This window comes from Ambystoma mexicanum, chromosome 7q (genome assembly GCF_040938575.1).
Source record: "Ambystoma mexicanum isolate Mex_15411 chromosome 7q, UKY_AmexF1_1, whole genome shotgun sequence".
NCBI lineage: Eukaryota > Metazoa > Chordata > Amphibia > Caudata > Ambystomatidae > Ambystoma > Ambystoma mexicanum.
This window is the reverse complement of record NC_090941.1, coordinates 771,724,189-771,748,909: the sequence shown is the minus strand read 5'-3', so window position 1 is coordinate 771,748,909 and position 24,721 is coordinate 771,724,189. Positions and strand designations below refer to the sequence as shown.

Below are 24,721 nucleotides of genomic sequence, written 5' to 3'. Positions count from 1 at the left end.
AACAAATAGGTAGGGGAAACTGCCATCGATTGGGGGAAAAGCGGGAAAATGACCGAAAAAAAAGGTATGTGTTGGACATGGTTGGCTTGGTACGGCAATGGCTTCTATGAATTTTGAGAAAAGCAATGCTCCTCTACATTCCCCCGACTCTTGCAGTTAGGAGAGCACACATTTTTGTAGTGTTTTACAAAACAAGCAATACCACAAGCCAAACACTGAGCCATGGTACACAGGAGTTTAACGCTCACGGACTGACCAGACGCACTTAGCATGTGTAAATCGGGAAAACCAATGTGGTGAGGAACGGCAAACATACATTTTATGAAAGAGGACAGGCAGACCTCTTCAAGGGTAGGTGACTTGTGCAGGTTACAAAAGTGTATGGTGCCTAAAGCAGCGACTAAATGTAGGTCACATTTGGGAAATGAAAGGGTTGTGTGACAAATGCCACCAGCAAATGGGTCAAAACGTTATGAAAACCACACAAAAACAACACATGGCGTACGTCCCGCGTTCCCACAGGTGTCCCGATGAAAACATTACCTCACATGTGTGGGTGCACCTACCTGGCCGCCAAGGGGAAAGCCTAAAACACAAGTAACCCCAAGTCTGTTTTCTGACCTGAATTTGAGACGATCTGCCGACCGGCTCAACATACAGATATGGGCCTCGGGTGTCCAAGCCACCGGGGAAAACAGGGAACCCCATGCATTTCCGAAAACAGGACACCCGTGGAAATCCGCAGAGGTATGATATACCCAAATCGCCCCAGAATTTATTACCCAGACACCCCCGCAAAGTCCGAAAAGTGGGGAAAAAAATGCATTTTCCGCACATTTTGCTCGGTTCACCCATCGAAACACGCCACCAATAACACATGGCCTACCGTCCCACATTCCCACAGGTGTCCCGATGAAAACGGTACCTCACATGTGTGGGTGCACCTACCTGGCCGCCAAAGGGAAAGCCTAAAACACAAGTAACCCCAAGTCTGTTTTCTGACCGGAATTTGAAACGCTCTGCCGACCGGCGCAACATACAGATATGGGCCTCAGGTGTCCAAGCCACTGGGGAAAACAGGGAACCCCATGCATTTCCAAAAAGAGGACATCCCTGGGAATCCGCAGAGTTATGATATGCCCAAATCGCCCCATATTTTATTACCCAGACACCCCTGCAAAGTCCGAAATGTGGGGGAAAAAAGGCATTTTCCGCACATTTCGCTTGGCTCACCCATCAAAACATGCCCCCAACAGCACGTGGCCTACCGTCCCGCGTTCCCACAGGTGTGCCGATGAAAACGGTACCTCACATGTGTGGGTGCATCTACCTGGCCGCCAAGGGGAAAGCCTAAAAGACAAGTAACCCCAAGTCTGTTTTCTGACTGGCATTTGAGACGCTCTGCCGACCGGTGCAACATACAGATATGGGCCTCGGGTGTCCAAGCCACCGGGGAAAACAGGGAACCCCATGCATTTCCGAAAAGAAGACACCCGTGGGAATTCGCAGAGGTAAGATATGCCCAAATCGCCCCGGAATGTATTACCCAAACACCCCCGCAAAGTCCGAAATGTGGGGAAAAAATGCATTTTCCGCACATTTTGCTCGGCTCACCCATCAAAACACGCCCCCAACAGCACATGGCCTACCGTTCCGCGTTCCCACAGGTGTCCCGATGAAAACGGTACCTCACATGTGTGGGTGCACCTACCTGGGCGCGAAGGAATAAGGCTAAACCACTGCTATCCCCCCAAAGAGTTTGGGGAGCCAACCTACAGATTTAGGCCTGGAGTGTTGCAGCCACCATGAAAAACAGGGACCCCCATGCATTTCCAAAAAGAAGCCACCCGTGGGAATCCGCAGAGGTATGATTTGCGCAAATGGTCCCAGAATGTATTACCCAGACACCCCTACAAAGTCCGAAATGTGTGAAAATAAACACATTTTCCGCACATTTTGCTCGGCTCACCCATCGAAAGACGCCCCCAACAGCACATGGCCTACCGTCCCGCGTTCCCACAGGTGTCCCGATGAAAACGGTACCTCATATGTGTGGGTGCACCTACCTGGCCGCCAGGGGGAAAGCCTAAAACACAAGTAACCCCAAGTCTGTTTTCTGACTGGAATTTGAGACGCTCTGCCGACCGGCACAACATACAGATATGGGCCTCGGGTGTCCAAGCCACCGGGGAAAACAGGGAACCCCATGCATTTCCGAAAAGAAGATACCCGTGGGAATCCGCAGAGGTATGATATGCCCAAATCGCCCCAGAATGTATTACCCAGACACCCCCGCAAAGTCTGAAATGTGGGGAAAAAACACATTTTCCGCACATTTCGCTCGGCTCACCCATCGAAACACGCCCGCAACAACACATGGCCTACCATCCCGCGTTCCCACAGGTGTCCCGATGGAAACGGTACCTCACATGTGTGGGTGCACCTACCGGGGGCGCAAAAGGAAAAGGGTAACCCACTGGTAACCCCAAGCCTTTCGCCACTGCCCATTTTGTTCATGTGGGCAACCTACAGATTTGGGCCTAGGGTGTCGACGCCAGCAAGGAAAACTGGGAACCCCACGCGTTTTCCAAAAGAGGACACCCGTGAGAACCCACACATGGCCAAATTGGAGGGGCGGCCCATCTCATGTAGCCCTCCCCAGGGGCAGATAATGGGGGTGCTGTCCTGCACTCCTCCCTGGGCTCAGGCGTCCGTTCCTGGGGGCAGATATCTGGTCCCAGGGAGGGCTGCCTGACATGGCACCCACTAAATTGCGGCTGGGGGGGAGGGGGTCAATGCCCCATCCCATTAGAAACTTCCCAGACCCTTTGGGGTGCCCCACAGCCCCCCCTAAAAAGCGTTCCACCTTTTTCCATTTTTTCTTTGTTTACGAAACTTGCCCTGGTGCAGAGGGGCACATTGGTGTGCCAATCTGGCCCCGGGGTGCCCAAACCTTACTGCCCCACCCACTGGGGGGCCTGTCCCGCCATTTCTGGGGGCCCTCTCCCCCCTCACCCCAAATGGGTGGCAGGGGCACCTCATGCAGGCCTCCCTGGGCCTCCTACAAACGGCTGCGTGAGGAACACCCCCCCTCCATTTGGGGTGGGGGGGAGAGGCCCCCCAAAAATGGTGGGACAGGCCCCCCCAATGCATGGGGCAGTAGGGTTTGGGCACCCTGGGGGCAGATTGGCACACTATTGTGGCCATATGCACCAAGCGAAGTTGGGTAAACAAAAAAAATAATACAAAATCATAGGCTGCTTTTTAGGGGGGCTGAGGGGCACCCCAAATTGGCAGCGAATGATGTATTGCAACGGGGGGTGGCCCTCACCCTCCCTCCCCCTAAATGGAGGGCCCCACCTCATGCAACCCTCCCTGGGGGCAGATATCTTCTCCTAGAAAGGGGCATCTGACCCCAGGGAGGGATGCATGAGGTGCCCCCCCATCTGGCCACAGGGAGGGTTGCATGAGGTGGGGCCCTCCATTTGGGGTGAGGGGGGTGAGGGCCACCCCCCGTTGCAGTACATCATTCGCTGCCAATTTAGGGTGCCACTCAGCCCCCCCTAAAATGCAGCCTACGATTTTGTATTTTATTTTTGTTTACCCAAGTTCGCTTGGCGCAGATGGTCACATTAGTGTGCCAATCTGCCCCCAGGGCGCCCAAACCCTACTGCCCCATCTATTAGGGGGCCTGTCCCACCATTTGTGGTGGCCCTCTCCTCACCCACACCGAACGGAGGGGGTGAGCACATCATGCAGCCCTTCCTAGGAGCCTCAGGGAGGGGTGCATGAGGTGTCCCCCCCAGGCATTTGGGGTGGGGGAGGAGAGGGCCACCACAAAAGGTGGGACAGGACCCCCAATAGATGGGGCAGTAGGGTTTGGGCACCCTGGGGGCAGATTGCCACACTAATGTGGCCATCTGCACCAAGCGAAGTTGGGTAAACAAAGAAAATAATACAAATTCATAGGCTGCTTTTTAGGGGGGCTGAGGGGCACCCTAAATTGGCAGCGGATGATGTACTGCAACGGGGGGTGACCCTCACCCCCCCACCCCAAATGGAGGGCCCCACCTCATGCAGACAGCAATCTCCCCTTTCCAACGATACCCGCCTCGATCTCCGGCTTGAAATACAGCCGGAGATCGAGGCGGAACAAGAAGGTCTCTTACCTTCTCTCTTCCCCGCAGCAGCCGAAAATAGCTGCTGTGGGGAATTTACTTTCAGTTTCACGCCGACGTGCGTTAAGCACGCCGACGTGCAACTGAAGGTAATCCAGCCCCCTGGCAGTGAGGGGGGACCTCCCCCTCACATAGCCCGGGGGTTGGATTACAGTTTTGAGCGATCCCTGCTTTGTAGTCCGAACGTTGGACACTTTAGCCCTGGGGGAAGCCACCTTTATTATAAAATGAACAAACCCTCTAAGGCTCTGGCCGGGTGGATTTCCCGAGGGGCATTATTCAAATATACAGGAACTTTTGAGAGTTATCACCAAGGCCGTATCAAACATACCCGAATATGAGGACACGATGGTGCAACTAGACCCACAGCAGCGTAAAGTTTTTCTGCTGTGTCCAGACCCACACGCTAGGTTTTCAACAGGGGGAAGACTGCACAACATATTGGGGACTGTGCAACAAATTGGAAGTAAAGAACCGTGGGATAATACCTGTGCCAACATTAACAGGGGTTTTAATAGCTTATAGATGTTGTGGAGTATCAACGGGTGGGGGATTGCTACTTAGAACCATGGAGATTGAGGGAACAACAACGACATTGTGAACATTCAATACAACAGACCTGATTATGTTCCTTTGTGTAAACAACATTTTGACACCATCAACATACAGATAAGAGACATACAGATAAGAGATAAGGGCAGTTTGTATCATTGAAATACGGAAAATTCTGGCTGCGGTTGCACTTCAGGCCGCTCCAGCTAAACGATTAATAAAACAGCGTTATAATGGCTGTGGTAAAGAACTATGGCGACCCAGGGGCTATATGGAATATTTCATGAACCAGACCGGTTACGGCGATCAGCCATTTGTTAGCGGAACCCCCGTAATATATGAGGTGGGACGTGGGCAGTATCTTTAAAAGTCTTTTTAGATACGTGATGCCCTTTCTATGTCGCTGTTTTGAATTAGTTAATCTGCATTTGAAAATTGCGGCCGGCAATATTGCAAAAGATGTTGTGGGAAGCGTGGCAGCAGCGGTTGCTAAGCGGCTCGTCCAACAGAAAAAGCAGGATCTGGACGGATCGAGCCTAATTTATAAACCACGTAGGAGCGTTAAGAGGAAGAGGTCAACGTCCCTGTTGCACGGACCCACGATCCCACCGGGCAAAGATGATCAAAAGCTCGACACACACAGTCGAGTAGGAAGAAGAAACATGTTATTTCTAAAAGACAGAAGAGCAGTGATATTTTTAAAGAACAATGGCCTTCTTACAAGTAGCCTCGAGGAATGTGTAAAATTGGAGCTTGATCTCTTTACCGTACCCCCGACCCAGACCATCATCGATAACCGTTTCTTTATTGAGGTCTTGCCTCTGGCATCTCCATCACCACTAGTCCCCATAGAACATTTTGTATGGGTCTCGACCAACGTGTCTAGATTTGAATGATACGCTGTTACATCTAACCTGTAAAATAACAAAGGTGGATGAAACTGACATTGCATCTACAGCATGAGTGGGCACGATCGCTTACCTGATAGCCAGCATGTTTAATCAGGTGGACGTGACGCTGGGCGATCGAGTGATAACAGAGCCAGTAGGGTATTCGATTTACTAGGCCGCCTACACGCTGACCTTTTCTTTCAGGATAAACTATTGATCAACAGCGTTGAACTTAAAGTGATACTCTTCATAATAATGGACGCTTTCTGTCTCATGAGCGGGGACACCGAGCAATACAAACTAGTCATCATCTCAGCCAGTTTATTCGTTAAGTGTCTCTCTGACTATTAGAATAGCGCATGCAGAGGAGCTGCAGATATCTAACATGAAATATACTGTGGCGAGAGTCGCTCTTAAAGTCTTCAGCATTCCTACCGGTAGCCCCGGCACCAGTCAAGTCAACCTGTATTTCTAGGGCAGCTCCCAAAAATAATAATCATGGGAATTGTTGAAGCATCGTTGCTTACCGGTGCATACGATAAAAACCACTTTGGCATCAAGCACTGTAACATGAACTATGCAGTGCTGCACAAGGACCGTGTTCTGATTCCTGCCAAAGCATATACTCCCAATTTCGGACTGCCGAACAAAATCAGAGAATACATGGGGCTTGTGGCTACGACTGGAAAGCACATGCGTAATGTACCGGTTTCATTCACATGCAACGAATATGCTCTCGCCTATCCTTTGCTGGTCTTTGATCTAAGACCTGATAACGCATTAGTGGGCCTCATGAGGACCGGAAACGTACGCTCTGAAATAAAGTTTGATAGAAACCTAACCGCCACACGTTCCCTGCTTGTGTGGAGCGTTTTCAATAGCGTTCTCGAGATCAACACGGAAGGAAACATACTTTTTGATATTTTATGGCTATGCTACAGATAAAAGGATTTTTGTGTAAATACAGACACGCTTGAAGAACATTTCATCGTGTTTAAACTGCTGCTGCAAGGTGTTGTAAAGAGGTTGCCAGCAACTGTAAAACCAAATAATATTATCGGGGCATGTGATATCGCAGTGTGGGTGCTTCGTAAAAGTTATTTGACAAAATAACTTTTCCCACAGCTGGAAGGGCCCCCCGGACACTCCTTGGGCCCCTATGGATGAATCAAAAGAACAACTCCAAGCGTAGGGGCCCTGCAGACATTGCTTGGGCCCCCTAGGATGAATCAAAAACAACAGCAAAAAAGAACAACTCCATGCTTCAGGGCCCCCCAGACATTCATTTGGACACTATGGATGAATACAAAAAAACTACTCCAGGATTTGGGACCCCACGGACATTCCTCGGGCCCTTGATGATGTACAACATCAAAGATATGACCTTGTAGTTAGTGGTAACATTGTTTAGAATAAACAGTTAATAGGAATGTTTTGTAAATATCACTTAACAAATGTATTGATTGCAAAAATATATAATTTAATGCCTCTGGTGATCTAAAGTCTCGGTGCACCGAGGCTTTATATCACTAGAGGGATTAACGTGTGTTCACTAAGGGGCTATACTAATGGGAGTCTCTGTCTCAATCGAGAACTAGTGAACCGCCACTTTGATAACCTGATCCACAATCCGTACAACAACCCAAGAGTTTGATTGACACTGCAGACTCGTGGTAAGCCCCATTCTATTTATTTGTTAAATAGAATTTGGCATCACTCATTGCGACTAGACATTTAGACTGTTTATTGCAGCATTCCTACAATTCACGGACCAACGTGTTGAAGCACCACAGGATGAACCCTCACATAGAGATCTAGTCAAAAACACATAATGCCATTACCACAGGTGATTACTCCCTTCATTAATATGATACGAGAATAGGCTATCTCAATATAAGATCAATACTGATCAGCATTTTCTTTTACTTTTATAGACATTATTGAAAAGTTGAAAGGTTAAAGTTTGAAGCCAGAAAATTGAATTGAAAATCTGTACCTTATGAAATATTGTACTCGATGAAAAATGTGTTTGCTCTTAAAAAGGGGAGATCTACTCCTGAAACGCGTCGAGCTCTTTTATAACATGGAACATACTGATTGAGAAATTCTGTGTGTTACTAATAAATAATATATTTATGCAATCAGTACATTTGTTAAGTGATAGATGGAAAATATTCCTATCATTTCCATAACCCTTGTTGCTGGGGCTCATTAAACTAAGCCCAAAGCCATTCTCCATTGGTGCTGTCAACCCCAGCCCTTTGTGGCTGGCAGTCCCCTGAGAAGCAGCAAATGGCAAACTCCACAGATCCTGGCTGCGCATATCCATCCTCAATGATTGCATGAACCCATCAGCCACATCCATTGGTATTGCTATATCCATTTTGCCATGCCTTGATGTTTGCAATATTGCACAATCCTCAATAGATCCCATACCCATGACATCAGCATCCGCCGTTTGCAAGGGCCCACATGCCAGACACAGTGCTGCAACAGCACAGAGGCCATGATGGTTTGCCGGACCCCCAACCAGCATTCTCGGGCACTCAAAACAGCCACCTTTGCATGCTGTTTTTCCAGAAACTACCTGTTGCAACATCCAATTGTTGAGAGACATTTCTATAAAAATATAGTCAGAATTCAGCACCTTAAACCTTTATAACAACCAAGCGCACAGTCGTGCAAATGAACATTTTCAAATGCTTATGCATTGCTGCATCACATGTGTGATCTGTGACACATGGGGGAAAAAGTGTCAATATCATATAAAGGTTGCAACTATATTTTTTAAAATCATGACACACAATTAAGAAAACAAAACAACATCGGCCCTAATGGGCCACACATTGGACACAGAACCAATAGGATAGTTATAACCCCTTTTATAAATGGTGCTATAGCTGCTGCAATGGTCCAACTGCCCCTGATGGTCGCGCGCCGACCACACAACCATCAAGGACAGTTGGGCCACACCTCGGTCACAGAACCAATGAGACCTTTAGAACCCCTTTCATAAACAATGCCTTAGTTTCTGCAATGGTCCAACTGTCCCTGATGGTTGTGTGCCGAAAGTACAACCATCAGGGACAGTTGGATCACATATCGGCCACAGAGACCTTCAGAACACCTTTTTATAAATGATGCTCTCCAATCAGGCACTGTGCCTAGTTGAATACATTAATCTAGAATGCTGTCTGTAAGCACAGCCCAAGTCAAAGCTTGCAGAGAATATATTTGGTATAAACACTACTTCAAAATACATGTTTGCTTCACTATGCCTATGTAAAGGCCATGACGTTTCGCATTGTCAATGTATTTTTTCTTTAAACATGTTCATTCAGTTTCCAGCCCTAAGTGCATATGTAGAATTTCCGTTTGTCACTGTGGTTACTTTAGACAAGCTTCACTATGCCTATATAAAGGTCATGACTATTCACTTTGTCAAGGTCATTTTGCTTCAAAAATTAATTAATGGCCCACAATTAGAAAACCGCACTTAACAAAGCATGTATAGCTAGCGTGAGCGTCTGGTTACAGTCAGGCCTCAGCATTTTAAAAATAAAAGCCCTGGTTGTAACATTCTTCATGCATATGTGGTTGCTTCATACCGGTTCTAGCCCTATGAGCATATGAAAAACATAGTTTAAAGCAACAGTCCCATTTGGTTATGTGCTGTCAGAAATGAATTGTTTGCAGTTTTTCCACAAAAAATAAGGCCTCTACAAAGCTGTGCTATGTGCTGTTTGGCCCTGAATCTTTTTCTGAGGAAAGTGTACACTTTTCCATTTCCAGAAAACACATGTTAGCGCCTTGATACACCCTCTCAGCACTATAAATACTATTCTTTCAATGTAAAGAACACATAAATATTTCACACTTTTAAACACAGGCTACCCTGTATTACTAATGATTTCACACCTCTGTATAAGCCTGCATAAAATAAATAAAATTCAACTCACTTTTTCAAAAAAAGAATGAGGGTTCTTCCGGCAGTTGGAGTTCACCAGGTCTTCACTTCTGCCAAGGGGTCCACAGCTTCTGCAGTTCTGACGGAAATCCACAGCGCTATTCCTCCTGGCTTCCAAAGTTTGGGCTTTAAAGCCCACTACAGTGGGTCCCACGCCCTCTATCCCCCCAGCCCCATCCCCCTTATCAGCATAGCCCCCACCCACCATATTCCACATACGATATGACCCACCCGCTATAGTACCTTAGCCACAATGACTTTGCAAATAAAATGAGCTCATTCAAAATGCAATTTAGACTCACCCAACACATGGCCACTCTAGATAGCCCGATCTTTGTGGCTTGTGAGTCCTAATTGCAGCATTACATTATCACATGTTTCTAATACTTAGCAGCTGATGGGGATGAGTCATCAAATAACTGAGGCAGAGGCACATGGGCTGTGTTGTCAGCTGATGCCCAGCGTTATAGATAAGAGCACTGTCTCTGGTGTTTGTGTGTTTGTGTGTGTGTGTGTGTGTGTGTGTGTGTGCGCTAACACTGTATTTTATTAAAAATAAGCCTTTGGCTGGCTAGCATATACAGAATTTGTCACTCTGTATACTATATTTTACACGGTCGTAAGCAATAGTTTGACTTTTTTTTCTAACAGTTGTTCAATAGTTTCATGCCCTTATAAACAAACATGTCTGGGCATGTTTGCCTATGGGTCTGCGGCTGTGTTTTCGTGAACACTGTGTTTTTAAAAAGGACAAAACCCCAGTGCCACATCATTGTGACTGCATAGGCAATTGTCTTTTTGTAGCCATGAAACTAAACCTGCACTTTTCATTTATAAACCCTTATTCGAAGGGATTGTGTCCTCCAACGTATTCCTTATCTTTGATATTTCAGCTCTCCAGCTTGCTGGCCTCAGAAATTTTTTCCCTGTAGAGGGCGCTGCTCGTCGACGTCCGCCGAGTCGATGTCCCTCGACAGCCACCGTATCGGTGCCGATGTCACCATGCCCATAAATAGGCACGCGCGGCGTCTGTTGCTCAGTTCCGTTTTTCCGCGCTTCGTGGGGCCTCGGAATATCGTTGCTCAGTTCAGTCAGATAAATCCTCTTATATTTACTCGAAAATACCATCTCGTTCTCGATGGCTTCTTCATCGGAACCGGCTTAAAAAAATGTCGAGACTGCGGAAAGAAAATGTCGATAATGGATCTACAAAAGATCTGCTTGTGGTGCGTGGGAGTCGAGCACCATTGTTCGGAGTGTGAGGACAGCATGTCCATGACGGTGAAAGCCTTGAAGGAGCGCAAGGGGAAGCTCGAGAGAGGTAAGTCAGTCAAAACCTCCTCAAAAGTTTCTTCGGCCGAGTCGAGGCATTCGTCTCCTCGCCGTCTAAAGCATTCACATTCTAGGTCTCGAAGTAGCTCCCACCATTCGTCGAGATCTAGACACTCAAAGAAGAGACGTCGAAGATCTCCTTCCTCGTCATCTTCTGTTTCCCCAGAAAGGGTCTCCTGCCCCACAAAACACAGCTCTCAGGCTGAGTGGGAGGAATTCAGGGAGAAAGTCGCTGCACCCGGCGAAAGAGTCCACCCGAGAGCGCCATGGGACATCGGGTAAGAAGGACCATCTTCGACGCCGTCGTCGAAGATCCCTTCGACGCATGGATCGGTGCCATCGACGCCGTTGTTGAAGGGTTCTTCAACGCATCGGTCGATCGAATCGACGCCATCGTCGATGACGATAAAAGAGAAAACCACAGCTACTTCACAGCCAACGGTTATACCAAGAGCCTCCGGCACGACGCCAAGACCGTCATCGACATCCTCGAGTAGGATCCCGATCCTCTCGAGTTCTTCGAGGCCTCTTCCAGTTTTCTCGACGCCTGTCTCGGCTCCTTCGAAGCCTGTCACATCGGCATCGACGTCATTGATGTTTTCTCGCCCAATAATGACGAGTTTGGCTCCTTCTGCCTTAGAAATGGGTTTTACACCATTTCCGAGGTCAGACTACCCCGGATTATCTTCAATCTATTAAGAAGGGAACGATTCTGACCAGGAAACCTTCGGGTTGCAGAGGACCACATTACCTGTTTCAGAGGATTTTGCCTCTGAGGAAAGAAGGTTGAAAGACCTACAGGAATCATTGCATGAGGCAAGTGGGCTGGACACTTCCCCAGAAGTGGAGTTTGTCAAACCAGACCCAGGAGAACATTGCGAAACACCCTATAGAACCCTGATGGCAAGGATTATTGAATGTATGGGTTGGTCTGCACCTTCACCTGTTTTTCAACAGGATGACCTGACAGACATACTAGACAAAGGTCCACAGGAGCATCCTGTGGTCCCCTTTCATGCAGCCTTGCAAAGGAAGATTTAATCATATTGGGAAACTCCTGAGGTTATCCCTGCAGTCAATAAAAGATTGTCAGCCAAGTATAGGGCAGCTGCAGCTGACCCTGAATATTTATCAAAACACCCAACTCCAGAGAGCCTGGTGGTTCAAGCAGCAACTTCATCAAGCAGCAGATCCGCTTACCCTACTGTCCCAAAGGATAGAGATGACAAAAGGTACGATTATATGGCAAAAAAAGTATTTTCTGCTTGTAGTATGGCTTTGAAGTCCATCAACGCCACCTGTACGCTCGGCAGGTTCAGTCACACACTGTGGGAGTGAGCTTCATCAGAGGCTGACTGCATACCGGAAGGAGAGGAAAGGGAAGCCTTCCTTAACATCATTAAAGATGGCAAAGATGCCATGTGCGAATCACTTCAAACTGGCACTGATTCCGCTGACAGTATCAGCAGGGCCATGGCGGCAAGTACGACAATCCGCAGGCATGCGTGGTTGCGAAAGTCTGGCTTTGCTCCAGATGTACAGGCGAGAATTTCGAATATGCCCTTTGACGGCTCTTCTTTATTTGGTAAAAAGGCTGACGACAGTCTAGAAAAGTTTCAAACATCTAAAGCAGCGTCAAAATCTTTAGGAGCTGCAATCCGCCAAACTCCTTTTTTCGCCCCTCAGGAACCTCTGGGAGAGGAAAGTCCTTTCGCTATTATTCCGCCTTCGGGAAAGGCAGAGGACAGCCGGCTCAAGGAGGCCAAAGGAGATCCACCCGAGGTAGACGGGTCAAAAGTACTAAAGCCGCAGCAGCAGCAGGTGCAACTTTACCCTCGGCATCTGCATCAGCCGCCCCCAAACCACTCTGAGGTCTTTCCGCACAAAACACCTGTAGGGGGCAGGTTAACTCACCATCTGACGGAATGGCAGGCTATTATGTCAGATGCTTGGGCATTGGAGACAGTTGCCCAGGGTTACTGCCTACCCTTTCTACACATCCCTCAGAGTCATCCACCGGGGCACAGCTCTCAAAAAGTTCCAGATCCGCTCCTCTTGCAGGAAATTATAGACCTGCTAGAGAAAGGTGCCATAGAACCGGTACCTGTAGCGGAGAGGAACAAGGGCTGGTACTCCCCATACTTTCTCATACCAAAGAAGGACGGAGGACTGAGACCCATCCCAGACTTACGAGAATTGAACAAGTTCCTCAGGAAGGACAAGTTCAAGATGGTAACTCTCTCTCAGATCCTTCAGGCCCTCCAGCTCCAGGACTGGCTGGTATCTCTGGACCTTCAGGATGCTTATTTCCATGTGCCAATCCATCTCAAACACAGGAAATACCTGAGGTTCGCAATTGGCGGCTCTCATTATCAATTTCGAGTTCTGCCATTTGGGCTGACCTCCGCTCCGAGGGTCTTCACCAAGGTAATGTCGTAGTGGCTGCGAGTCTAAGGAGGGAAGGGATCCACGTCTACCCCTACCTGGACGATTGGCTGATCAGAGCTGTATCTTCGGAACAAGCTCAGATCCAGCTAGATTATGTCTGCCACTTCCTTCACAAACTGGGATTCTCCCTCAATTTAAAGAAGTCACAGATGATACCATCACAGAGACTCCAGTTCATTGGAGCGGTCCTGGACACTTCCCTGGGAAAAGCCTCGCCACCAGAGGTGAGGGCTCAAGATATTCTGCAGATGGTCAACAAGTTTCAAAATGCCCAATGTCTCCCAGCCTTCGACTTTTTGAGGTTGCTAGGTCTCATGGCATCCTGCATCTTCCTTGTGCCGGAGGCTCGCCTGAGAATGAGATCTCTTCAGTGGGCACTGAGAACTCAGTGGTCGCAATTCTCAGGGACAATGACAGATCTCCTCCGGATTCCGGACAAGGTAGCCCACGACCTTCAATGGTGGGCCTATCCAGAGAACATCTTGAAAGGAGAACTGTTTTGGCAACCATGGCCGGAGATAACTGTAGTCACAGACGCCTCACTCACGGGGTGGGGAGCCCATGCCAACGACTTGACCATCAGCGGTCGTTGGTCTCCATCGGAGTCCAGACTACACATCAACCTATTAGAGCTGAGAGCGATCAGACTAGCGCTGAAAGCTTTCCTGCCATCAGTACAGGGGAGAAATGTCCTGATAATGACGGACAACACGGTGGCCATGCACTACCTCAACAAAAGAGGAGGCGTAGGGTCACTGCCACTGTGCAGAGAGGCAATGCAGCTCTGGTTTTGGACAATTAAGGAAGGAATCTCTATTGGCAGTCCACCTAGCCGGAGAGAAGAACTTGACAGCGGACGCTCTGAGCAGACAGAGCACGGTCTCCCACGAGTGGGAGCTAGCTCAGGAAGTCCTTCAAGAGATCTTCGCCCTTTGGGGAACCCCTCAGGTGGATCTGTTCGCCACCAGCACCAACAGAAAGTGCGATCTGTTCTGTTCAAGGGAATTTCCCCCGAGAGGAGCTCTAGGGGACGCGTTCGTAGTGGACTTGGAGTTCCCATTTCTTTACGCGTTTCCACCAGTCCCTGTTGTTCCTCAAATGATCAGGAGGTTGAGAAGATTCTGGAAAACCATGATCCTAATTGCCCCAGACTGGGCCAGGAGAACGTTGTACCCGGACCTTCTAGATATGTCCATTTGTTCTCCAATCCATCTTCCACTCAAAGAGAATCTTCTCTTGCAGAAGGAAGGTCAGGTTCTCCATCCAGACATCAGAACCCTCAACCTTCACGCTTGGCTTCTGGAAGGTTGAGGTACAAGGATTGGGACCTTCCTGATGACATCATGGAGGTGTTGCTTTTGGCAAGAAGGCCAGCAACAAAGTCTTTATACCGCTGCCGTTTTAACACATTTTGCAGCTGGTGTAGAGAAGAGAATATTGACCCTTTTTCATGTGGTACACCAACGGTGTTATCGTTTCTACTCTACTTGGCAAACTCAGGCCTTCAAGTTGGCACTGTAAGAGGCTATCTCGCAGCGCTTTCAATCTTCAAGCGCACTGCGGAGGAACCATCGTATTTCAAACTACCTCTAGTAATACAATTTCTCAAGGGATTAACTAATGTTTATCCTCCAAGACCATTCCAATTTCCCGTATGGGACTTAAATTTAGTCTTAAATTTCCTAATGGGTACTCCATTCGAACCACTCCACTCTTGTTCACTGAGATTTCTCACTCTTAAAACTGTCCTATCGGTAGCACTAACATCTGCTAGGAGGGTGAGCGAATTACAAGCTCTTTCTTGTAAACCCCCCCATACAATTTTCCATAAGGACAAAGTTGTCCTAAAGGTGAAGCCTAATTTCCTCCCAAAGGTGGTTTCTGAATTTCACATCACTCAGAAAATTACTTTACCTTTGTTCTACCCTCCTCCCCATCCGGGTAAAGATGAAGAAAGGCTTACATAGGCTGGACCCAAGGCGAGCTCTGAGCTTTTACATCACCAGACTGGCTAGGATTAGGCAAGCAGACCAACTGTTTGTAGGATATTCAGGTCACAAGTTGGGACTATCCATAACAAAACAGACCATTTCCAGGTGGATTATTTTGGCCATTCTGGAATGTTACAAACTGGCAGGGAAAGAGCCACCCCAAAATCTTAGGGCTCATACAACCAGGGGTATCGCAGCCTCTTCAGACCTCCAAAGAGGGGTACCGGTCCGAGACATATGTGCAGCTGCCACATGGTCGTCCGCACATACATTCACAAAATTTTACAACCTGGATTCCTCCACTAGTCAAGAGACCAGATTTGGCAAAGCCGTACTACATTCGGTTCATTCCTAAAAGGGACACATGACATTATTACTCCCACCTCCAATTACATGCCACTACTATGGGAGTTTATCAAAGATAAGGAATATGTCGGAGGACACAATCCCTTCGAAGAACAAGTTACTTCTTACCATGTAACGTTCTTTCGATGTGATGTTCCTCCGACGTATTCCTTATCGCCCCTCCCATCCATCCCAGCAGTAATACTTCCCTTGTGGTTGCAGCTTACGCTCCTTCAAGGTCAATAACCAATTCAGGCATGACTTATCTTATGCTACAAAACGGAACTGAGCAAACGGATGCCGCGCGTGGCTATTTATGGGCATGGTGACATCGGCGCCGATACGGTGGCTGTCGAGGGACATCGACTCGGCGGATGTCGACGCGCAGCGCCCTCTACAGAGAAAACATTTCCGAAGCCAGCAAGCTGGAGACGAATTATCAAAGATAAGGAATACGTCCGAGGAACATCCCATCAAAAGAACGTTACAAGGTAAGAAGTAACTTTTGCTTCTCATTCTATCAAATAGGGCCTGATTCATGGAACGTTTTCCTATGGGATTTTGCCATTATAAAACACTTCCATGAATTAGGCCCATAATGTTAATAAACTATATATTCTCACATATATTCTCACATGGTGCAACATAGCTGGGTTTTTTTCAAGGGTTTGATGTTTGTCCCATATAAGCAAACGTGCCCAGACATGCCTGGCCCTTTTATTCAACTTTTATTGGCTTTAAAATGCCCAGAAACCGCCCAAGCCACTCCTTCACATTATGAAATAACGGTGTGCCTTCAAAAACACTACCTCTTTTGTGTTCCATTCTTCTATAATATAGCATATCATTGGGCTTCAAAGGCCCAGCACTTCTTTATATTACATTTCTAATAAAATGATGACGTCACCCAGCTTTATATTACATCTATATTAAATATACTATCAAGCCTTAAAGGGCAAACCCCCATGTCGTGTCATCATTGCATCACCAAACCCGAACACCCGCCATCTAACACCTCACAATTCACTTTTTCCGTGACCAAGCAACAGTGCACACACTGTGCTCCCATATTTATATAGATTTAATATAAAGTTTTTTATAGCAAATCATCTCAACATTGTATCAAAGTACACAAACACTTTATATTCAGTTTATATAAATCTGATACAAATTTGTATACATTTGATATCATTTTTATATTAAAATTATATCAAATTGATATAAAATAAATCCTATCACACGGAGGGCGGGATTAATACCCGAAGCAGGGGGCGTTCCCACCTGTCAAAATGTGATCGCTTTAAAAAGGGTGCCCATCTACTACTGTCTTGCTTCCAAGACAAACATGTTGCCCCTGAGCTATCCACCCAGCCCTCACACATCAGGTTTACTCACGTTAACACTGCAGAATGTCATCCGCTGCACACAGGTAACTGATGCTTCAGACCTGCACCCACCATACAACAGCCTTTCCGCCTCTTGCCTTTCTCAGTATCCCACTAGCAAGAATCCCTCTTCAACCGTTTTCTTTACAGAACCAGGCACAATTTGAATGGCAGTATACAAGACCACTTACCCTACCTTACATAAATTGCCAAATTTCTGGCGTTGGTATGCAGCATTTACTTGCTGGATGTAGATTGTGATGTGAGCTAACCATGATAATTGTTTTTCTAGCCTGGCTAAACCACCAAACTAACCGCTCTAAATGAGCTGATGTGATTTTGCTAGGTGGAAAACTGTCTTTTCTTTTCAGAAATAAAACATTTTGATTATATTTTCTTTAATTGATGTGCTGTCAATACTGTTTTCATCTGCCATGTATGGCATGTTCACACCCATGTCTAACCTTGCATACACTGGACTACAACACAACTAAGCTCAAAGGAATGCACCAGATGTAAACGTGTGTTGTATGTTGTAGGCACTGAAGGAAAGTTTTATAAAAGCTATCGGGATTGGAGTGGGCTTTAATCTACAGAGGATTGAGTTTCATGCTTCGCCGCTGCACATGGAGGTTGGAAAGCTTTATAAGGAGACTAAAATGCTATTGGATGGAGTGGAAGAAGAAGGATGGCTCTTTGAGGTAAGAATCACAGTGAATGTTCTGGGATATTTAAAGACAGGGCGCTCGGCTTTCTTATGTTTTGTGCATTTAACAGTCAAGTCACTTTTCAATTTAAACTGTTTAAAATGAATGTTTCCAGGATTTATTACCATTTCACTTCCAGAAATGTTCAGGTTTAGGCTGTGGGAACTATAAATGAAAATGCATTTACTACCTTTATTGCACCCTTCAGGCGTCCTTTTTTTCTTTCTTTTTTGCCATCTCTACTTTGTATCAGAATTTGCTTGGCTACATTTTCTTGGAAATGATTAAAACACGTAATAATGCTTTTTGTTGCGATCTGTACATACACATACTGATTCAAAATACCCAACAATTAGCACGGTTTATACCCTATATAAAATTACATTAGCCCCATGATGCTGTGCCTTATTCAATCAGATTGCATGCAGCATCAGGTGCCACATACCCACGCTTTCTGAAATCTGTAAAATGTACTCTCCCACACCTCTCCGTTTCAGCCTGCTGCATAAAAAAACATACATTTGTATTCATGTTCCCCTTGCTGTGCATCTTCTTGCTTCCTCTGCTTTCGCCATGCTTTACTTGTTCTTACTATTTTGACATGGGCACCTAAGAAGGAAACAGTCTGCCTTCATTGTCCACTTTTCTCTTTTAAGTGGAAATTGCAAAAGGACTTTTTTTCTTAACATGCCCCTATCGTTGTGGTGTTTTATGCAGTGAGAAGGGCGGGGTTAGAACTCATGTTTCTCACTGATGCATTGGATTGCTAATGATGATAATCACCTGTTCGTAGGACTGGTATAAGTGATTTTGGCCAACATATTTTAGTTACATTGATAGTTGGTGACATAGGACAACAGGTAAATGGATTTCCACATTGCCATTGATTTACTCAGCCAACCATACAACACGTTTTGTTGGTAGACCTCAATCTGTGGATATGTGTATTTGTATTTATTTTTGTTATGCACCGAGAGCGAGCAGGCATCAGGGCGCAGATATAAAGACAGAGAACTACAAGTAAGACAGGACGGGGAACAAGAGGTCTAGTTAAGAAGTTGGGTAGCTTTATTTAAAGAGCATGTTTTCGATTTTTTTTTAAAAATCTGAAAGTTGGTTTCTAGTCTGAGTGTGGTAGGCAGGCTATTCCATTTTAGGGATGCTTGAACGGGGCAAGAGCATCCCATTCCATTTGCTTTCTTTGTCTGGATGATCTTAACTAGACCTTGGTTTTTTGATCTCAGTAATCATCCTGGTTCATGCAAGGAAATTTGCTCCTTTAGGTAGGTAGGGACGGAGCCGTAGAGGCAGTGGTGGACAATTGTGGCCGCTTTAAATGTAATGCGGTCTTCTACCGCCAGCCAGTGTAAGGCTTTGCGGTCTTATGTGATTTTGTCAGGATTTCTTTTTTATAGCTCTCACTGCATCATTCTGAATGACCGGGCATCGGTCAACACAGCCTTTGCTTGTTCCCAATATCAGAGCATTGCCATAGTCCAGTCTTGAGAGGATGATGGCTCTAGCGATGGTTGTGCTATTTTCTTTGTTTAGGAAGGGTTTTATGTGCCTGAGAAGTCTATGGTAGTATCTGCAGGTTTTTTTTTAGATATTATGTGGGCATTCACTCTGAGGGAGGATTGCAAGTAGATTCCCAGGGTCTTCTCTTTGCCCGCAGCAGGGATGCTAGAATTCTTTGTTAAATTGGGTGTAGTCCAAGCTCAATTTTGCTTGAGCTTGGGAGGAGCCAAAGATCATGAGCTCCATCTTACTGCTATTCAGGCATAGCCTGTTAGATTTCATACAAGCCTCGATTATGCTGTAGATGGTGGCTATTTTGGTGTTGTCTGTGCTGTAGCTTCCACTCAGCTCTATAATAAGCTGAGTGTCGTCAGCAAAATTGGTGAATAGTACACCTAGGTTGTTGAGAAGGGTGTAGAGGCAGCGAAAATAGAGGTTAAAAAGGATGGGAGAGAAACTAGCTCCCTGGCGTACACCATAGTTTATACTTATGGGGTTGGAGAATTTCTCCCCCAGTGTATTTTAGAACTACAATCTGAGAGGAAAGGGGAGATCAAATTTAAGGCCTCTTATGAGCAGTTTCCTGATGTGCCCAGTGCTTCCTGTAGTTTGTGGTGGTCTAGCAGGTCAAACGCTGCTGATAGATCTAAAAGCATCAGCATGCCTGTCTTTCCCATTTCCAAGATGTTCAGCATTCTGGTTTGTAGATCCAGAAATGCGATCTCTGTACTACGTGAGCTTCTAAATCCCGATTGCTGTGCGTGAAGTAGATTGTGTTCATCCACGTATGTTTGCAGTTGTTTTGTTGCAGCTTTGTCTAGGATTTTTAGAAGTAGACGAAGCTGAGAAAAAACAGGCCCCGGATTCTATAGAGAATATGATCATTCTGGGTTTCATTCAACTTGTGAATGGCTCCACCCACACGGTCAGTGATACGGTTGTTTTACACCTGATTAGTAACATCCATGTCTCCGCCTTATCATTCTTCATGTGGTCTGATCACTCTCTCGTCAGCCTTCAATTCCTGAATCTAGCTCGAGCCACTGCCCTTTAGCAAAAGTCTCTTTCACTCCTGTGCCAAAATGGACCAAAGTCTGTCCCCGGCCACAGACTCTTATGATTTTTTAGCCTCCTATAACCTCAATATCACCAAAACGCTTGATCTGATGGCATTGATCTGATTCAAACGGAAAGGCAGAAACAAAGCATCTAACAAGTGGCATAATCCAGACCTGGCAAATAATGTAATATACAGCCACTTGCAAAACCCATAAAAGAGGACATTATAGCACTATTATGAGGGCAAAGTTTGCTAAATCAATACAAAACAACTCGTCAACGAACCAAGAGGAATCTTCAAAATGTTTTTAGAATGACCTAATCCTGAACCCTTAAACTGCTGATGTCTCTCAAAACATTGCTATTATCTCCATATATAATATATATGCTATTTCTCTTTCCCATTTTCCTTTATTAGTCCAGTCTCTTGTCCTTTCCCGCATTGATTTTGGTAACTCTCTTTTAAAGGGCCTTCCAACCTCCTCATTGGCCCTGTTGAAAGCTATTTTCAATTTAGCGCACGTTTGGTATGCCGGCCATGGAAGTTTGTGTATATTACTCCCATTCTAAAATCTTGACATTGGCTGTCCCTGGATGTTAGAATCACTTTTGTTTACAAAGCAATGTATTGGAACACTCCTTCCTACCTTTTTAGAAAAATTGAGCACCTCTGGAGGATCTCGAAGTCTCAGTCGTCTCGAACCATTACGCCTGAGGGTGCGTACATTTAGGGATGCTTTTACTATGAAAAGATATTTTGCTGGTGCTGCTATCATCCATTGGATTTGTTTCCTGTTGACATTCATATGATACTCAATTATCTGAAATTTAGGAACACTTTAAAAACATGGTTATGAAGTCTGTTTTTTAAATGTTTTATTCATTTTTAGCTTTTTATCTGGTTCTCTGTTTTAGATTGATTATTGTATTTGTTATTTATTATATACTAGCAAAAAGTACCTGTTCTCCGAACGGTTCTGTGGACAGACATGACGACACTCTCATCAATTGTTGAAAATCAATGATACTGTAGGTCGCTGTTGCGATTCACTCATTGCTTGATGTGCTTTGCACTCTGAAGTAAACTGCACTGAGAATGGGTGTGTGTGGCTAGTTGACATATGTGCTCTCGACCCTGAAAGTGTCTCTTGTGCTAGATGAAATTACCAATAAAGATCTCGGACCAAATAACCGGACAGACTCAAAGCATATGGCAAAGTACTACTTTATTCTCAGTTTAATAAAGAAGGGTCAACTGGCAAACATCAACGGATGCTTGGACATTCACACACAGACTTGATTACACAGAGGTCTTATACCCCAACATGCGTCATCTATGATGTTATCCTACGTGGCAAACCATAACACTTATAAGCGGGAGGGACTGGTTAGGGGAACATGTCTACTTATAGAATGTATATGGATTAATACTTAATTGGCTCTCTCTTATCTGTAACACAACCCTCAAACTACCTCTAAATACGTATAACACTGATTATAGCAAATGAAATGGCAGCAGATTGGTCTATGCAACGTTGTATAGCGGGAAGACCCACTGATCGGTCGGCATTCCTACCCAACCTTGGACTTTCGGCTCAGCTAGCAGCATGTAAGGAAACCGATACCCAGGTGCTTGAATCATGTTGGATTACTCCCTGCTTTCCCAATTAGTCCACCATCTCTCATCATACCGGCCATGAGCCAAAGTTTCCCATCTGTAGTTGACGTTGTAGCCTGTTCTCGGGCATTCAAGGGTGTAAAAGCACATCACTATCTTCATCAAAGGCTTAATGAATAGCCCTTGTTTTTGACTTCTCAGTCACATGTGAAGAGACCATGAATTTGTCCTTTTCAGCCTCTTATTTACTGCTATTTGATGGAATTATTCTGGGTGTTATTGCTGCTTTTGGCCTCTAGAGACTTGCTCCCTCTACCTTGTATAGACTTTATACACTTTTAATTGTCCAATACCTGGCTCTTGCAGAGGTTTTCTTCTTCTTTAATCTAAGAGAAATATGTCTCAACCGTGGCTTATTAGTCTACCACCCTTCGTACTTTGCAGCCATTCCTTAAAATAGCATCCTTGATCCCAAGCCAACATTGACTCCTCTTTGTTTTGCACACAAAGCTGTTCTTCCAGTGTCTCCTTACTCTGTAACCCTGATCGGCTTCTGAAGTAGTTGAAGTGAATATTTACACGAGCCAGCGTACATTTTCCAACTATGACCATTCTTTCCAGTTTATATATTCCTCTATAGAGAGCTTCTATGTATCTTTTCTACCTTGCATTACTGCATATTTTTACTTATTGGTCAGCAAGTAACCTTGTCTTCTTTTGTATTCATGATTACTTTATCGTTTCATACATGTTTCTCTTATCGCTTCATCTACATCGTCACTCTTAAGTATTTTCATATAGTTGCAGCATGGCTTTGTATATCTTTTTATGTTATCACTCTGCCCTCATCAGATTTCGGTCAGCGCTCCATGATGTCCAATGGTGTGTGCTGACATCCTTCCATACGGCATCCGTCCACACTTTCAGAGTGAGGGTACACTCGATATGGTTGTCTGAGTGCATATCGTCTCTCGTACACTCTGAGGTATAGGCATAACACATGGAGTCTGGCACAGGGCCCTTCTGCTGTTCCAGTGTGACGGCAGTGAGGGGGTGGGAGATAGGGAAAATGCGTCCACCTGCTCCTCTACACATACCCCGGAAAACACGTTGGGGGGGATGCGAGAGTTGGTGTGCTGCTGCATACTGGGACTTACTCTGCTCTCCCCACCTGTTGCCGCACCCTGGCGTGGTGCAGTTTGTTGCGGTCCAAATGTCCCTGAAACCATGCATTCTAGGGTTGAGGACCGGTCCTTCTAACACCATATTGATGTTTCGCCGATTTCAGGCAACTGTCTCATGTGTTAAGGTGCTAAAATCCAGGGAAAAGGGGTGGAGTGTCCAAATGTCATGTAGCCAGTATTGTCTGCAGTGTCCTAACAGGTAACTATGCAACATTAAGTGCAGATTGGTGAAATGGTGTGTGATTGTATAAGGAACAACGCTTCGCCAAGCCACAAACCCAGACACAAGCCCACACATTTTCACTTTTATAAATATAGATGTCATTCTGTAAAGCACTCGGAAGCTTCGGCCTTGTACGCGCTTTATAAAAATGTTTAATAAATAAATCGACTTCGCTTTTTGAGTTAAAAATAACCGAGCAGACCTAGCCAACAACCCAAAGCTTTTGCCTTACTACTCCCAATAACACCAGCCATACAAGCACCCTCTTTGATATTATCTTAATGGGAAGTAGTTTAAAGGAGAAAAATAGCAAAACATATCAAGGTCTCTGGTTCCCCTGCAGGACGTTGCCCTGTAGCTTGCCCCAAAAGCCTTGTCGCCACTTTAGCCCCAGAAGTCTCAATGCATCCCTTAAGTCGATGGCTTCCCCTGTTCAGGAAACAAGTGGTTACCACATCTCTCCTTAAGAAACCAATAGTTGGTCCTAATAATATGACCAGTTTTAGACTGGATTCTTTTTGACTCCTATTCTTAAGGAATGTACTACATGGAGAAGTGGCATGTACATTCCAAGAATATGCGGAACAGTACAACTTTTTACACCACATGCCCATGAGATGATCGAATCCACTCTGGCAAGCTTGTAGGAAGACCTTCTAGTGACACTGGATGAAGAACTTTAGGCAGTCATTATTCCTCTTGACATGTCAGAGGCCTACCATACTACAGATCATGTGACCTTAATAAAATGACTAACAGCATAGATGGATGTTTCTCGTTCTAAGTTAAAGATTCAAATGCTGGGAGATGTAGCCAATAAAACTGCTACTTTTGAAATGGGTAATTTCACTTGCTGATGCCCCTATCCCAACCGTGATTGTGAAATATGTTGCAGTAATATTTGACACAATACTTCCATCTAGTAGTTGTCGTTGTTGCTAGTTTACAACTATTGATGCTACAAATAAATGTTCCTGATCCTACAAAAAAGTTATTGAATTGAAATGTTTAAAATAATATGTGATTTTTAGACATGTGCAGTATAGTATATTCTTCTCCCCACCCCCAATAAATGGACAGGCTTCAGGGAGTACACAATGAGAGCATTCTATCTTCACTTACTCTTTACTGCTTCATGTGATCCCACGCTTCGGGTGGCAAAATATGTTCTGTTCAATCTGGGGCATGTAGGAAGCTGGTTGAGGAGGGATAAAAATGTGATGAGTAGGAATTGCCATTGTAATACTGGCAGGGTGGAGCATTTGTGTAATTTCTTAACTTCTTTGTACTTGTTATTTAGACCTTAACAAAGTTTTTTTAAAAC

At 45.5% G+C, this 24,721-nt stretch overlaps 1 protein-coding gene across 2 annotated transcripts in view; it reads left to right on the top strand.

Moving 5' to 3' along the window:
* Positions 1 to 24,721, top strand: part of AASDHPPT (aminoadipate-semialdehyde dehydrogenase-phosphopantetheinyl transferase) — a 512,586-nt gene that overhangs the window by 366,480 nt on the left and 121,385 nt on the right. Inside the window, exon 4 of one of the 2 annotated variants that reach the window (XM_069640722.1) lies at positions 17,628 to 17,789. The exons of the other annotated variant lie outside the window; for it this stretch is intronic. Coding sequence (XP_069496823.1) covers positions 17,628 to 17,789 — 162 coding nt within the window. The remainder of the gene's footprint in view (positions 1 to 17,627; positions 17,790 to 24,721) is intronic. 2 annotated transcript variants of the gene reach the window in all.